The following is a 14601-nucleotide window of genomic DNA, read 5'->3' as shown; positions in this document are numbered from 1 at the left end:
TTATAAAACCCTTGCACATTAATTAGGCTAGTTTACACAATAATTAAAATGATTTTTAATTATTCATGTACTTGCGTTAGAATTTGTTTTAAAGTCGCGATAATTCACCAATCAAATGCTACATAAGTGGAGCATTGTGTGATAAGTTTTCGGAAAGTACTTTGTGATTTGCATATTCAAATGTTCTTTCAAATGTTCTCAATAATACGTGCCAGTTGAGAAAGTTCATCTCTAGCCTCATCTTTGAATACACAGTTGACCCTGTTGTCATTTCCAAATTGGTATTGCCGATTTTCAGGCATATACACATCCCCCTGTACTATCTCACAAGACAAAGCTTTGTACTGTTGGCCACCGCTCTCTTCCCATGTCCAAAACTTGCCTATTGCAAAATGGATAACCCTTTTAACATTACACTTTGTCAACAGAACTCGTAAAGACTCAAATGTATTACCATGAGTAATATAATCATCAATTATACAAACTACTCGGTTCTGAAGGGCATCTCGATATATGGGGTTAACATGAATGGAGTTGAGATGATTCGTACACAACATGTGTCTGTCTTCTCGCCGATCCCGATCCATATAACGAGATTTGGTTACTCTTTTATGTCGTATAAATAATGGTTCTTCAGGTGGCGGTTGTTCCTCGGATGGTGGCTGTTCCTCTGTTAGTGGTGTTCTCAGTGCACGGCAGATATTCCTTATAATGGATTGTAATATGTTATTCATCCTTGGTGACGAAGATGGAGCATTGGTCCAAATATCAACTCCACGCAGCTGTGGTTCATGAAATACACCTGGAATACAAAGTCATTAATAAAATCATGTTTTGTTAGAGGAAGACTATTTCTCTCTCCACCGTCTCTGTTTAAAGACGTCCATGGTCATCATAAAAGTTGACGTTTTAAGTCGCTGTATTAGGGACTAAAATATATCAACGCGACATGACTGACTGTAGTATAGAGGCTATGTGCGACTTTAAATCATATTCTCCACATCTAGAATAATCACGGAAGATTCAAGTCAGGAAACAGAGTTATTCATGCAAATAAAAATATTCCCACAACAGTTATATTAAAGTAAAAAGTGTAAACGTCCTGATATGACAAATGTACTATATATGGACATTATGTAACTGCCCACAATAAATACTAAGCTATACTTATTCTGAATGATGGCTACATGGGTGGATTTGTTTTAACTTGAAATTTCATCACAGCTCCCATTCCTCTAGATATGAAAAAATGATTCAAAGCCACAAATTATCTTCTAGACTAAAATGACTGTGAATTGGAATTTTAAGATTAATTGATACCAGTAAAGACTTAATTGAGAAGCAGTCCATAACAGTTACCTGCCAGTATGTGCCAAAGTAATACATTCTCGAGTCCGGCTCTAAATGGGCCTTCTTGTTTTAGGTAGTGCTCGATATCCATAACCAGAGACCTTTCGTCTTCATTCATATGGGAAAATTTGTAATTTGCCGAACAAAGTGCTAAGACAGAAAATGGACCTTCATCACATCTGAAATGAATAAGCATAATTACTAGCGCTATAATGGCATTGTAGCACAACTGGAAAGTTTGTGAGAAATGTTTTAAAGATGTTATCCACGGGCCAATCCATCCGTATTTTTACCCATACAATATGCACGATCATTTTAGTGTTGCTATGTGCAGTTTCTTAGTTGCTGGGTGACTATATCCCATTTTCTTAAATGTTTATCTACTTGCCTAACTACCCCTGTTGTTATCTTTATCATATACACCACCATTGTTGCTATGGGCACGGCCTTGTTGCTAGGTGGATAAGTATTCACTTGTTTGTATATCCACTCGCCTAACCTACCCCATTATCTTTGCATTATACACACCAATTGGTTGTTGCTATGGGCGTGGTCTTGTTGCCAAGCAATCATTTCTTACATTGCATACATTTTTTGAAGATTAATACACAACTCATTAAACCATTAAAATTTGTATGGGGTACTTAACATAATGTAACAAGTGTGTGTGAATGGCACGGGAAGTAATCTCTCCTAGGTTGCTTGGAAACATTGTCTACCTAACTTTAACACAGAACTACAGGTTGGCTCAAGGTAAATAATTGTCTGTCTGTCTGTCTGTCTGTCTGTCTGTCTGTATGTATGTATGTATGTATGTATGTATGTATGTATGTATGTATGTATGTATGTATGTATGTACGTATGTATGTATGTATGTATGTATGTATGTATGTATGTATGTATGTATGTATGTATGTATGTATGTCTTGTAGATGATGCAAGTGATTTTGGTATTGAGCTTTATCTCTCAAACTACTAGGGATGAAATTTGGTTATGATTCTTTAAGTGTTACTGTTAGTCTACAATTGTCATACTTATGTAATTGGCCCTAGCAACCATAATCACAACCTTAGCAACATTCAAATGATAGTTGTTTTTTACAATTATAACAGCAGGGATGGATAGCCAGTTTAATGAACATTATTTTAAAATATATAAATTCCCTTAGCAACAAGACCACGCCCTTAGCAACAGGTAAACAATGAAATATAATGCTAATATAATACAGGCGATGGGAAGGTAAATGAATGAGTATTGCAAAATTGTATGTAGATATGCCTAGCAACAAGACCATGCCCATAGTAACATTAAATGATAGTGTATGTTGCAGATATAACACCATGGATGGGAAGGCATGGGAATAAATTTTCAAAGAATGTATGCAAATATGTCTAGCAACAAGACCACATATTCATTATAAAAAAATTAATGTGTACTGTTAACAGTTGTGCTACAATGCCATTGGCACTTTTATTCGTTTACACACACACACACACACACACACACACACACACACACACACACACACACACACACAAAATAAACACACATACATATATGCACCATACCATAGAGGTATAACCCCTTATACCTCCATGGTCGATCATACATACATACATACATACATACATACATACATACATACATACATACATACATACATACATACATACATACACACACACACACACACACACACACATACATACATACATACATACATACATACATACATACATACATACATACATACACACATACATGCATACATACATACATACATACATACATATACATACATACAAAATATACCATGATTTAAAGAAGAGCTGGAGAAACACCTTATCTTACCGATAGAAGAAATGTCTTTGGTTATTGAATATCTGCAAAAGTTTCTTCAGTTCAACTGGATCTGCAACTGGTATACAGTACTGTTATTTACAACATTAGCATCAGCATCACCAACCCATTCTGGCCTAATTATCAAACATCGCTTCCCGAAAATATCCGTATCAATGTCTTCATTGTGTGTAGTAAGTACAAAGATGGTTACTCCTTCTGTCATGTCATCTTCTTCTATGTCACTTTCTTCAAAGGGTCCCCTTTTTTTAGCATTTGGGAATCTACCATGTGCAAAGGAGACCAGATTGGAACTGAAAATGTCTCCCGCAAGTATTGTAAAAGTCAACACACTTAAAATAGCGCCAATGGTGTTATAACACAGTTATACTGCTATGGGCGTGATCTTGTTGCTAGGCATTTTTTTAATGATACCCACTTGCCTATCTATCTGTCTTGTTATAAATGCAATATAAATTTACAGCAACGTACATTGAAACGCATTACTGTGGTATATACAGTGTGGGAAAGGAGACAAAGATTAGTTGTCTAGTCCTGTAACTAGTTGAGTTCCCCCCCCCCCCGGTACAATCTTCTAAATTAGTATATTCTGGGCAAAGCTGATCAATTTGAATATGTAAGAGCTTTGAAAGAACAGAAAAATCATAAATGGTGACAAATCTATATATGAAAAGAAAAAAAGTTAATATTCAGATCTGTTCAGGTCAAGTTGAAATAAATCATTTACTATTTTTAATATTTTTTTTTGGTTGTATTTGGTCAAAAGAAAACCATGCCCATGACAACAGCCAACTGGTGGTGCAGATTGCGAAGATGATAAAATTGTTTGGTGAGCAAGTGAATAGACTTTCAAAAAACGTATGCCAATATGCCTAGTATCAAGATCATGACCATAGCAACATGGCAACAGTCAAATGTTGATGCATATTGCTAATATAAATACGGGAATGGGTAGGCAAATCAATAAACAAAACATCAAAAATGTATGTAAAATTTGCATAGCAACAAGATCGCGCCCACAGCCATGTCACAGTCCAATGCCGATGCATATTGCAAAGATAAATACAGGAATGGGTAGTGAAGTAAATAAACATTAAACCAGATTAAACTGAATGCCTTCCATAAGGGAATGTAAAATTCATAGCTATAACTATCATACATGGTATACCCCATTATTTGCATATAGTTATGCTGTGCTATAAGCAATCTGAACTTTTACCAAAATATTACCCCTAAAACCATTAATTAGCAAATGAATAATCTGGCTTTATATGATACATGTCATTTGTAATCATCAATGTGTGCATAAAACTATATGGAATTTAAAACTTGTATTGTACAATTGTAATATACTACATACATCAACAAAAGCTGCTAACATGCTTTGTGATGTAGCTTTTAGTTTTAATGACTCATTTGCAAAGTGAATGATTTTCAGTAATTAGGCTATATCTTAAACTCTACAAATTCAGTTAAATTTGGTGCATATTTCAAACAAAACTAATCGCATATATTCTGTTGCATATGAACAATAAAGAAGAAATTTTCTTTTGTGAAGCCATAAGCTAATTATTATGGGATATATGTTTTGCATGGATGTGTTTGACCAGGTTTAATAACAAAGAATGAGTTGACGAACCAATATTAGTTATTGTTAATTGTCGCATAGTTGAACTGTTCCTAGAAAATGCTCAACGAGTACAACATTTGAGGTTCATCTTCTGTACCATTTTAATATGTAACAAATATACGAAATAACAGCGCTTTTTCCACTGCTGGGTCGCTTGTTTTATAATTATGCAAATTAAACTGATTATTATTATTATTTATTGAGTGTAATATTGTTCACTTAAATATGTATTGAGGTCATGTTTATTCAAGAGGTGGGGGCATGATGTCTCATAAAGCCAAAGCAAATTGTTTGGTTCCGGTTATCAACCCGACCCAACCTAGTTTTTATAGTGAGATTTGTAGATGTCATAACATGACAAGGCGTCATTGCCTCGTGTGATCAAAACAACATGGTGGCAATTACAACGTACTGGCGTAAACTGAAAGTATCATTATAAGACGTCTCTGTTCACTTCTGTAGATATGAAAAGAACATTTGAACAGATCGTCAAAGATAAAAAAAAGAAAAAAAATTCCTAAATACCAATCCTAGTTTGAAATTGGGCGTTATCAGAAGACCGAATTTTTTGAAAGGTCCATATATATTGTGAACGGTTAAGTCTGTAAACTTTAATAGTGTAACTTATTAGTCATGTCCTTAAATATGGTACATATTTCTGTACAGTGTACCTTTAATATTCTTATTCACACATAAGCGACAATAAAGCAATACAATAAAATACAACTCCAAATTTACGATTATACTAAAGAATATTTTGAAAGTAGGGCCTATATATGGTGATTTTCATATCCGCCCTCAAATTACCAGTCTGAAGCAAGGCTAGGCACTCGAATCAATCTCTATGATTTTTGTTTTAATATATAGTGAATTATTCACTATACATTAAGAAAAATCATGATCTTTAAGTTTGATTTGATTGTTTGTGGAAGCAAGGCTAGACTAACCCCTGTACTGTGAGAACTTTAAGCTAAGTTACCTCTGACCAATCTGGCGCGTGTCATCGTATTGTATCGTCAAGTCTTCGTCGTCTTCATATATGATATTGAACTTAACATCTTCCGACTCAATAACATTGCGCAGTTCATTTTGTATACCAGGTACATTTTGTGTTAATGTGTCAATAGAGAAGAACATGTTATTAACACGTTGCTGGCCAGCCATCTTGAATATATAGAGCATTCAAGCGCTTAAGCTAGCTTTCACAAACTACTGTATCTGTTATTTCGGGGGTGTTGCACATATGTGTGTGTCATTTTCGATTCAACTCTTGCATAAACTTGGAGACAAATTCTACAAGGAAGGGCTTTGTATGAATGGCTATGTGTAAGTTCTAGGTCTGACTGCCCCGGTAGTGTGATTAAACAATAATACAGTATTACACATCAAAGCAAGTGTGGACGAATACCCTATACTGAAATGGTATGCACGGGCGTTGGTGTAGCCTGCAAGCGATTGTAAGACGAATGTAAAAATCCAAACCGCGTGGATTCCAGATATATAGATACCAGAGGAGGGGGGGGGGGGGGTCTCACGTGATACCCATGTGACCGTTGATGAACTAAAGCATACCTCGATGAACTTTATGTGAGTTGCAGATAATCAGTTTTTGTTGTTATGACCATTACGATCATCATCCAATAAAATAATTATGCTTCCGTGATCCAGTTTTTATAGTGAGTGTAAAACGAAAATAAACGTTGGTACTCGCCAACTCAGTTTTATCGAAATCTGAATTTCCGGGTTTTTCCTGTCGATCGTTTTAACACAAAAGTATGTTGTATGTTTTTTATGTAAAAAAAATCGTGTTTCCATTAATTTCGATTATGACTTTCAAGGTTTTCAGAAAAGCATCCTAAGCCCCTCGAAATATAATGTAATGTGTATGATGAAGTGTCGCTACTTTTCGCACAGGGCACTCAGGCTTAGTTAGTTATGTTTACGAAAACAAACAAACAAACAAACACAGAAAATAATTAAAACAACAAACAAAAGCCAAATAAATAAATAAATAAATAAATAAATAAATAAATAAATAAATAAATATATAAATAAATAAATAAATAAATAAATAAATAAATAAATAAATAAATACTGACAATCATCAACAAGAGAGTAATTACTGTATACCGAGATACCCTGATGAAATTCTATGTTCCATAGATTTTAGATATTAAACATGTAGTTTGTAATCAGACGCAGATTATATTTCGTCGTATTCTTTCTATGTTTTATTTAAATACTAATTGTGTGCAAATACATAACCTATAACATATAATCTAATAGTCAGCATGTACAATGCACATATATACAGAACGCGCGCCACTAGTAGTAGTACTCAATGAGAATTCGAACACATAAAATATCATATAGGCTTGATAATCCGTCTTGACTTCATGGAACGCCCTGCGCACACCATGTTTAATTCTATTAATTTCAGCAACAATAGTGTAACACATGATAATAGTTTTGTTCTGAATATACCACAGAGAGTGAAAGTTTTGGTAACAAATTAATGAGTCAAGGCAATGATGACCTTAAGATAACCCCTATCTGTCATCATCCTAACACATATGTTGTATTGGAATTTGCATAGGCCAAGGGGAAGACTCATGGCGTCATATAATCAAGTCATGTGACAAAGTTTCCCGCCACGTATTAAGTATGACATCACAGATAGGAATCCCATTCAGATTTCCAATATCACATTGGACTATAATTCTATCCTCACTTTGACTTGAGAGCTAGCAGCAGAACATCGTGGTCTAAGCTTGTGCTATTTGGAGAAAGCGTGGTTGGTCCTTTGCACCGATTGATTAAACTTTCAGGTACGTTGATGCCACAGTCTTGTTCTACAAACTTTAAGTACAGAATGATTTACACCGTTTGATTAGCATTATTTAAGTTTGTGTTAATTGACCTTTTTTGGTAACCGACTCGGAAACATTTACTACAAAGCACTTTGTTTGTTGTCGATCTATCTCATAAAGTATCTGACTTTTATGCGAACTCATTAATATGATTGCCTAGAGAATCATAAGTTTGTGATTTTGTTAATTTCTTTCTTTCAAGCATTACTCCAATTGTACTTGTGATTTGTATCTTGAGATACACCATACATATGCTTTAAATGTAGAGTTATTTAATTGTTATGATGACATTAGTTAGTATTTTATTCTTTCTATCCTTTGCTCCGATTGATTAAACTTTCAGACCTTGAAAGTTGAAGTCGAGAGAGAACATTGATATGGCTAACGTTACAATCAAATGAGTAAACCAACGGACGGAGACTGACAAGCGGCATCTGGAAAAACCAATGTCATCGCCTCATCCATCAATGCGACCTTGTGTTTGGAATCGTCTACTGAACTGTCGTTTGATATAGCTAAGTGTAACGTGAATTGAGTTTAACTATATGCCGTCTTTGTTTTATCTCAATACAGTCAGTTTGGAGCTCCTTAGTAATTGTCAAATGTTTTGTATAGGAATTAAAGTACGAAAAGAGAATTGATATCTACCAAATAGTTTGTGTGTGTGAGTCATTTTTAAGTAAGTCTAATTGAACCCGGCTCGGGTAGTGTTGACTAAGTTCAAAGTTCAAGCCAAACTTTCTACTCAGTTAAACTCCGGGGTTACAAAAGTATTAAGATAAATTACACAAAAAGTCAAGACGACTGTTGACAGTCTAATAAACATGTATAAAGATAAAAAATTGTACCAAAAGTTATGTCTTCTGTGTTCTCTTAATAAATGGCAATATTCAATTATATTCATACAGTAGCATCCCATACTAAGACCTAAAAATGATGAATATACAGGTGTGTGTGTGCGTGTGTGTGGGGGGGGGGGTCATTTTGGAAAATATGGTCTTTACTGGGGGTCACTTTGGCTTTGGTCATCGAAGCTGGGGGGGGGGGAGTTCAGTTTGAGAGAACCCATGTTCAACCACAGGGAGCTCAGGCTCAGTTAGTTTTGTTTACAAATAAATACAAACAAACAAACAAACAAACAAAAAACACAAACAAATAAACCGATAAATGAGTAGATAAATACATGAATACATGAATAAACAACAACGGTTTGTTTGTTTGTTATTTATTTATTTATTTATTTATTTATTTATTTATTTGTTTGTTTTGGGTTTTGTTTGTTTACTTCTTTGTTTGTATTTGTAAACAACACTAACTGAGCCTGAGCTCCCTGTGGTTCAACTCCAAAACACCGCCCGCCCCCCAGTCGGTTAAAATGCCCGGGCCCTTATGCTATTAAAGGGGCGGAGTCACTTTGGCTTTGGTCATCGAAGCTGGTGGGGGGGGGGGGGGCAGTTTGAGAAAAAACATGTGCAACTCAAAAACAAGCCGCCGACCCAGTCGGTTAAAATGCCCAGGCTTTTATGCTATAGAGGGGCGGTGTAGAGGGTGTCATCCAACTAAATTGAATGTAGAAAAGGGTGTCATTCCACTGTTTACAACCTGTAGATGATGTCATTCGTTTTCTGTCATGTTGGGTTGTCATTAGTTTTAGGGTCACCCCGAGGAAGTACTATGATAAGACTTGAAGAAGCACATAGAGTGATACTACTTCAGGTGAAAACATACTTATAAGGAAGACGTGCTAGCCACATTTAAATCATGTATACCAGAAAAAATGTAAATATTGAAATGGTGCATGAATACTAAAAGAGAAAATAATTTGGATCCACCACCAGTGCCCATTCCATCCCAATAATTCACCCCCCCCTCCTCCACACACACACACACACACACACACACACACACACACACACACACACACACACACACACACACACACACACACACACACACACACACACACTACACGATGAATGGTTGCGCCCCCTCTAGTGATAGCTGGCCCAACCCTTGGCCCTGCCGCGTCAATACCAGTGCGCATGTGTAACAGCCCGACATTCGACAGAAGAAAATAGGAGTCAGACGTAACGGAAGAGTCGAGTACGAGATAGGTAGGTATTTATTCAGTGTTCATAGTATTATGACATTGATTTATGCTAGCAAGACTGAAGATGAGTGATCATTTGTCCTGATTGTAGCTGGAAGACACAAAATGAGACAAATTATGGATAATATTATTTGACAAAAAATAAGGCTCATCTCGCGCGCCAGTGTACCGTTTAGACTGAAATTTGATTTATTACAAATCGATATGTAGCTGCAATAATTGTTGATTTGTTTTTATTTGCCATACTTTTTATTCTTTTTTTTTTAAATGTTTTATTTTGTGTTGCTCAACATTTTACGTTTTACGCTGTATTTGCAAAGAAAAACAGAGCAAGACAGACGGAGCGAAAATGCTACAGTTACTGCAGTAATATATTGCTGTGCTATATAAATTCTAGGCCGATACCGATCGGCGAGGCGGTGAGCTCGACAACATACAACATCTACTAGTCCTGCTTAAGTCGTCCCTTCCTTTGAGCGAAACGAGTGCACCGTCTCCAAGCAGGACTAGACAACGTCATGCTCGCTGTATTTGATGATTCTAGAGACAAACGGTTATTTTATCTCTATTCGACATATCATTGAACGGTGAACCTACGACTAGCTACGTCAAATAATATATTCCATTCTGAAACGTTAAACATATACGTGATGTAAGCATGGTACGACGCTGAGTGGAGGTGTCGATTTAGGGACCGCTCAGTTTCTCCGGCCAGGGAGGGGGTCGTCCTATTTGTACCTTCCGTAAGGAAGGGTAGTGAAACTTGATGTGCATGCATGCATGCTGGGGCAAAAACTGGTGAAGTTTTGGTAAACATCCCTATGAATATTTTATGAATCATTTGCACATAATGATTTTCAATAATTAGGCTATTTATATACCTTAAGAGAACAAATTTCAAATTCATATAATTTGGTACACATCATAACAAGTCATAATGTATCCTGTAAAGTTTGTTGATTCATTTGCATAATTAATGATTTTCTGTAATTAATTTCTATAAATATGTAAAGAGTGCACAGTCAATTTCATGTCATTTGGTACATATGTTGCTGATGATAAAATAAGTGTTCCATTAAGTTCATTGATTTGCATGATAAATTAGTTTTGGTAATTGGGCAATATCTTAAGGATGCAAGCTTCAAATTCCACATGATTTGGTACATAAATCGATAATATTAAGATATACATGTTCAGTTCAGCTTTATGCAGGTTTTAGTTACAATGAGTCATTGGCACAACTACTGTTTTTTGGGGGGTAATTAGGCAATATCTAAAGAATCAAGTATAATTTTGAATATATATTGACAATGACAAAGTACATTTGTAAAATAAAGATTGTTGATGTTATTTTTACTTGTAATGAGCATTTTGCATATAATTTTGAGTAATTAGGCAATGTATTAAGAATGCAAGGCTCAACATGCATTGATGATAACAAGACCATCTATTTAATTTTAAAAACTTGTACCATACCACACTCTCTGGTAGTGTGTGTAGCGTAATAAAGATTGAATTGATTATATCATTTGAAGATGTAGTTTTTGTAATTTTGGAAATTACTTTGGTACATTGTTTATGGTATGTGCAAGCTGAGATGAAATCTCCTGTAAACACTTTGACACTATGTAAGGGATGTCTATGTGTTATCTTTAGTATGTCTATCTTAACATGAAACCTTGTGACCAGTCTCACTAATCTTGATACATTGTTGAATGGTATGTGCAAGCTGAGATGAAATCTCCTGTAAACTTCCTTTCTATGTTTTATGTTGATAGAGAAACAATATAATTGTTGCTGCCAACCTGGACTTGTTACCGGTACATTGGAAGAAGTCATGGCTGAAGACTGTGAGGAACATTGCTGTACAGAGTATAGTACGAGGAATGATGATTGTGAGCGAGTGACCAGTGAGAACCAGAACTCTGTGAACGCTACTACTGTAGTCGAAAATAGTGATAACGATATTATGGAACAGACACTACCAGACCCTGAGGAACACTGTTTTGAGTATAGTACAAGAAGTGAAGATAATAGGCTAGAGAAACAAAGTAGAACTCTTCCTGTGTTTGAAAATAGTAATAACAATGTTAAGGAAGATACATTTCCAAAGGATGAAGAACAGTGTTTAGAACATAGAGCAGCTAGAAATGAAGACGAGAAAATCCACGTGAAAAGGAGATCATTAGTTTGTAAGGAGTGTCGTCAAAGTTTTACTCGAAAAGATAATCTGAAGAGACACATGAAAATCCATACAAATGAAAGACCATCGCCATGTTTATGTGAGAAGTGTGGTCACAGTTTTACCACAAGTTGGAGTCTTAAAATACACATGAGGATCCATACAAAAGAAAGACCATCATCATGTTTATGTGAGATTTGCGGTCAAAGTTTTACCACTAGTTGGAGTCTCAAAGTACACATGCGGATCCATACAAATGAAAGACCGTTTGCATGCATAGAGTGTGGTCGAAGCTTTTGTACAAATTGGAGTCTGAAAGTGCACACGAGGAGCCACACAAAAGAAAGACCATTCATGTGTAAGGAGTGTGGTCAAAGTTATACACAAAGGGGTCATCTGAAAGTACACATGAGGAACCATACAAATGAAAGACCATATGTATGTAAGGAGTGTGGTCAGACTTTTACTAAAAATGAAACGTTGAAAATACACTTTAGAGTCCATACAAACGAAAGACCATTTGAATGTAAAGAGTGCGGTCAAAGATACACTCAAAGGAATCATCTGACAGTCCACATGAGGGTCCACACAAATGAAAGACCGTATATTTGTAGAGAGTGTGGTGAAAGTTTTACTTGTAATAGCAATCTTAACGTACACAAGAGGATCCATGCATTAGAAAAGCCATTTGTCTGTGAAAAGTGTGATCAACGTTTTGCTCAAAAGAATAATATGAAAAGACACATGAAGAACCACAGAAATAAAAGTCAGTATGCATGTAAGGAGTGATGTTATTGTTGTTGAAAGAAATGCTCGGAAAGTAGACAGTATACACTCGTGGATCCCCAAATATTGAAGGCCATGTGTATGTGAGCAGTGTTGTTACAGTACGGGGGCTTCAAATTGGCCATATTAGTTTTTAAATAGTTGTTTTTGTTTATTTGTTTCGTTCTTTTTTTCTTTCTTTACAAAAATTTGTTTTTTGTTTGTTACTTTTTTTTTGCTCTTTAAAAATATCTTTTCCCTACAAGGTGCCATGTAATAAAGTGCTGATTTGAAAATCTGGTGTTTTTTTCTAAATCAATTTTAACATGTTCTTTTATTGGTTTTCAGTAACCACCTTTACTATGAGTGACTACCTTATTAATTATTCATGAGTTAGTTCTACTGAGCGCCCTCAACTGGTGACCCTTCCTCGTCCCCACACATTGTGAAAGAGTCTCTTGTTGAGAAAAGAAAATTTTAAAGAGCAAAAAAAAGCAAAAAAAAAATTAAAAATTTTTGTAATGAAAGAAAACATAAATGATAAACAAAAACTATTTGTAAACAAATATGGCCAATTTCAAGCCCCTGTGGTTACAGTGGTCATGTGGAGGAAAAAGAGGTATTCATTTTGGAATTTGATTAAAGTGGTGTAAACATCAATTTGTAAACTTATTGAACTAAAAATACTTACTTAAAGCGGCCATATGGATGAGGATTGGGTATTTATTTTGGATTTTTAATTTATGAAACAATTTTAGCATGGCTTAACTACTTGAAAACTCAATGTGAAACAACACATGCCGAATCCTTCTTTTTGTTAAACTCAATATATTGCAAAAGATTAATAAATGTGTAAAATCTTTGTTAGTGTATAATAACAAACATTGCACATATTTTTATTTTTTTGTAGCTTTTTGCAAAGTAATGATCAAGTTACAAACACAGACTTGGTCTATGTTGTTTCACATTGACTTTTCAAGTAAGAAGCCATGATAAAATTATTTTAGAAATTAAAAATCCAAAATAAATATCCTATCTTCATCCATATGGCCACTTTAAAACCTCAGCTAGACTATTCCAGTTGATGTCAGTGCATGCCTTTTATATTATTACAATTATCTTCTAGTATTGAAAGAATAGTTGAATACAGATGGTTAAGTATAAATCAGTGAGTAGAATGTCTTGAGTACCTGTCAAATTTTACTCCGAAACGGTATAAACTAGACTTTAATTAATGTACCTTTAAATTTGCCATATGGATGAGGATTAGGTATTTATTTTGGATTTGTAATTTATAAAACTATTTTATCATGGCTTCCTACTTGAAAATCAATATATGCCAAGTTCTTGTTTGTAAGTCAGTTAATTGCAAAATCATTGTAAATGTCTAAAATGTTTGTTATTGTACATTGTACGTACAATAAACTTTTTTACACATCTTGTAGCTTGTTTGCAATGTTTATACAAACACAAACTTTGTCAATGTTGTTTCACATTTATGTTTCAAGTAGGAAGCTATGTTGAGATTGTTTGATGAATTAAAAAATCAAAATCAAATACCAAATCCTCATCCATATGGCCACTTTGATGTATATACGTTTGTATTTCTACATGAAAAATTGTAAACTATACCCCTGACAATGTTGTTAAGATGTTAGTGAAAATTTAGGATTTGGGATTTGCTTGAATAATATTTTCCTTTGCGAGTACAAATTTTCATTTGATAAACAATGTGAGATGTCCATGTTTTGTACCTCAATTTACAAAACAAATTAAAATGTGTTTAGAAGTTGCTTGCAGAAATTGATGTGTGAAATAAATGGATAAATACAG

At 34.8% G+C, this 14601-nt stretch overlaps 2 protein-coding genes across 2 annotated transcripts; one reads left to right on the top strand and one right to left on the bottom strand.

Moving 5' to 3' along the window:
• LOC144445070 (uncharacterized) lies at positions 1-6016 on the bottom strand. The gene is made up of 3 exons (XM_078134621.1): positions 5821-6016; positions 1360-1529; positions 1-802 (listed from the first exon to the last, which is right to left on the bottom strand). Exons 1-3 carry the CDS (start codon positions 6003-6005, stop codon positions 189-191), a joined length of 969 nt encoding a protein of 322 aa, XP_077990747.1. The 5' UTR covers positions 6006-6016; the 3' UTR covers positions 1-188.
• A 3762-nt stretch (positions 6017-9778) lies between these two features.
• LOC144444322 (uncharacterized) lies at positions 9779-13160 on the top strand. The gene is made up of 3 exons (XM_078133736.1): positions 9779-9825; positions 11600-12193; positions 13117-13160. Exons 2-3 carry the CDS (start codon positions 11659-11661, stop codon positions 13158-13160), a joined length of 579 nt encoding a protein of 192 aa, XP_077989862.1. The 5' UTR covers positions 9779-9825; positions 11600-11658.
• The last annotated feature ends 1441 nt before the right edge of the window (positions 13161-14601 follow it).

Source organism: Glandiceps talaboti, chromosome 13, assembly GCF_964340395.1.
Source record: "Glandiceps talaboti chromosome 13, keGlaTala1.1, whole genome shotgun sequence".
In the NCBI taxonomy this organism is placed as follows: Eukaryota; Metazoa; Hemichordata; class Enteropneusta; family Spengelidae; genus Glandiceps; species Glandiceps talaboti.
The sequence above is the reverse complement of the archived record's forward strand: the minus strand, read 5'-3'. Positions and strand labels throughout refer to the sequence as shown.

Coding starts and splice junctions, on each gene's coding strand:
- LOC144445070 (XM_078134621.1), bottom strand. CDS start 6,005: ATGGCTGGCCAGCAACGTGTTAATAACATGTTCTTCTCTATTGACACA. Junction 1,530..5,820: donor ACGCGCCAGATTGGTCAGAG/GTAACTTAGCTT, acceptor TATTCATTTCAG/ATGTGATGAAGGTCCATTTT. Junction 803..1,359: donor ACTTTGGCACATACTGGCAG/GTAACTGTTATG, acceptor TTTGTATTCCAG/GTGTATTTCATGAACCACAG.
- LOC144444322 (XM_078133736.1), top strand. CDS start 11,659: ATGGCTGAAGACTGTGAGGAACATTGCTGTACAGAGTATAGTACGAGG. Junction 12,194..13,116: donor AAGACCATCATCATGTTTAT/GTGAGATTTGCG, acceptor ATTGGTTTTCAG/TAACCACCTTTACTATGAGT.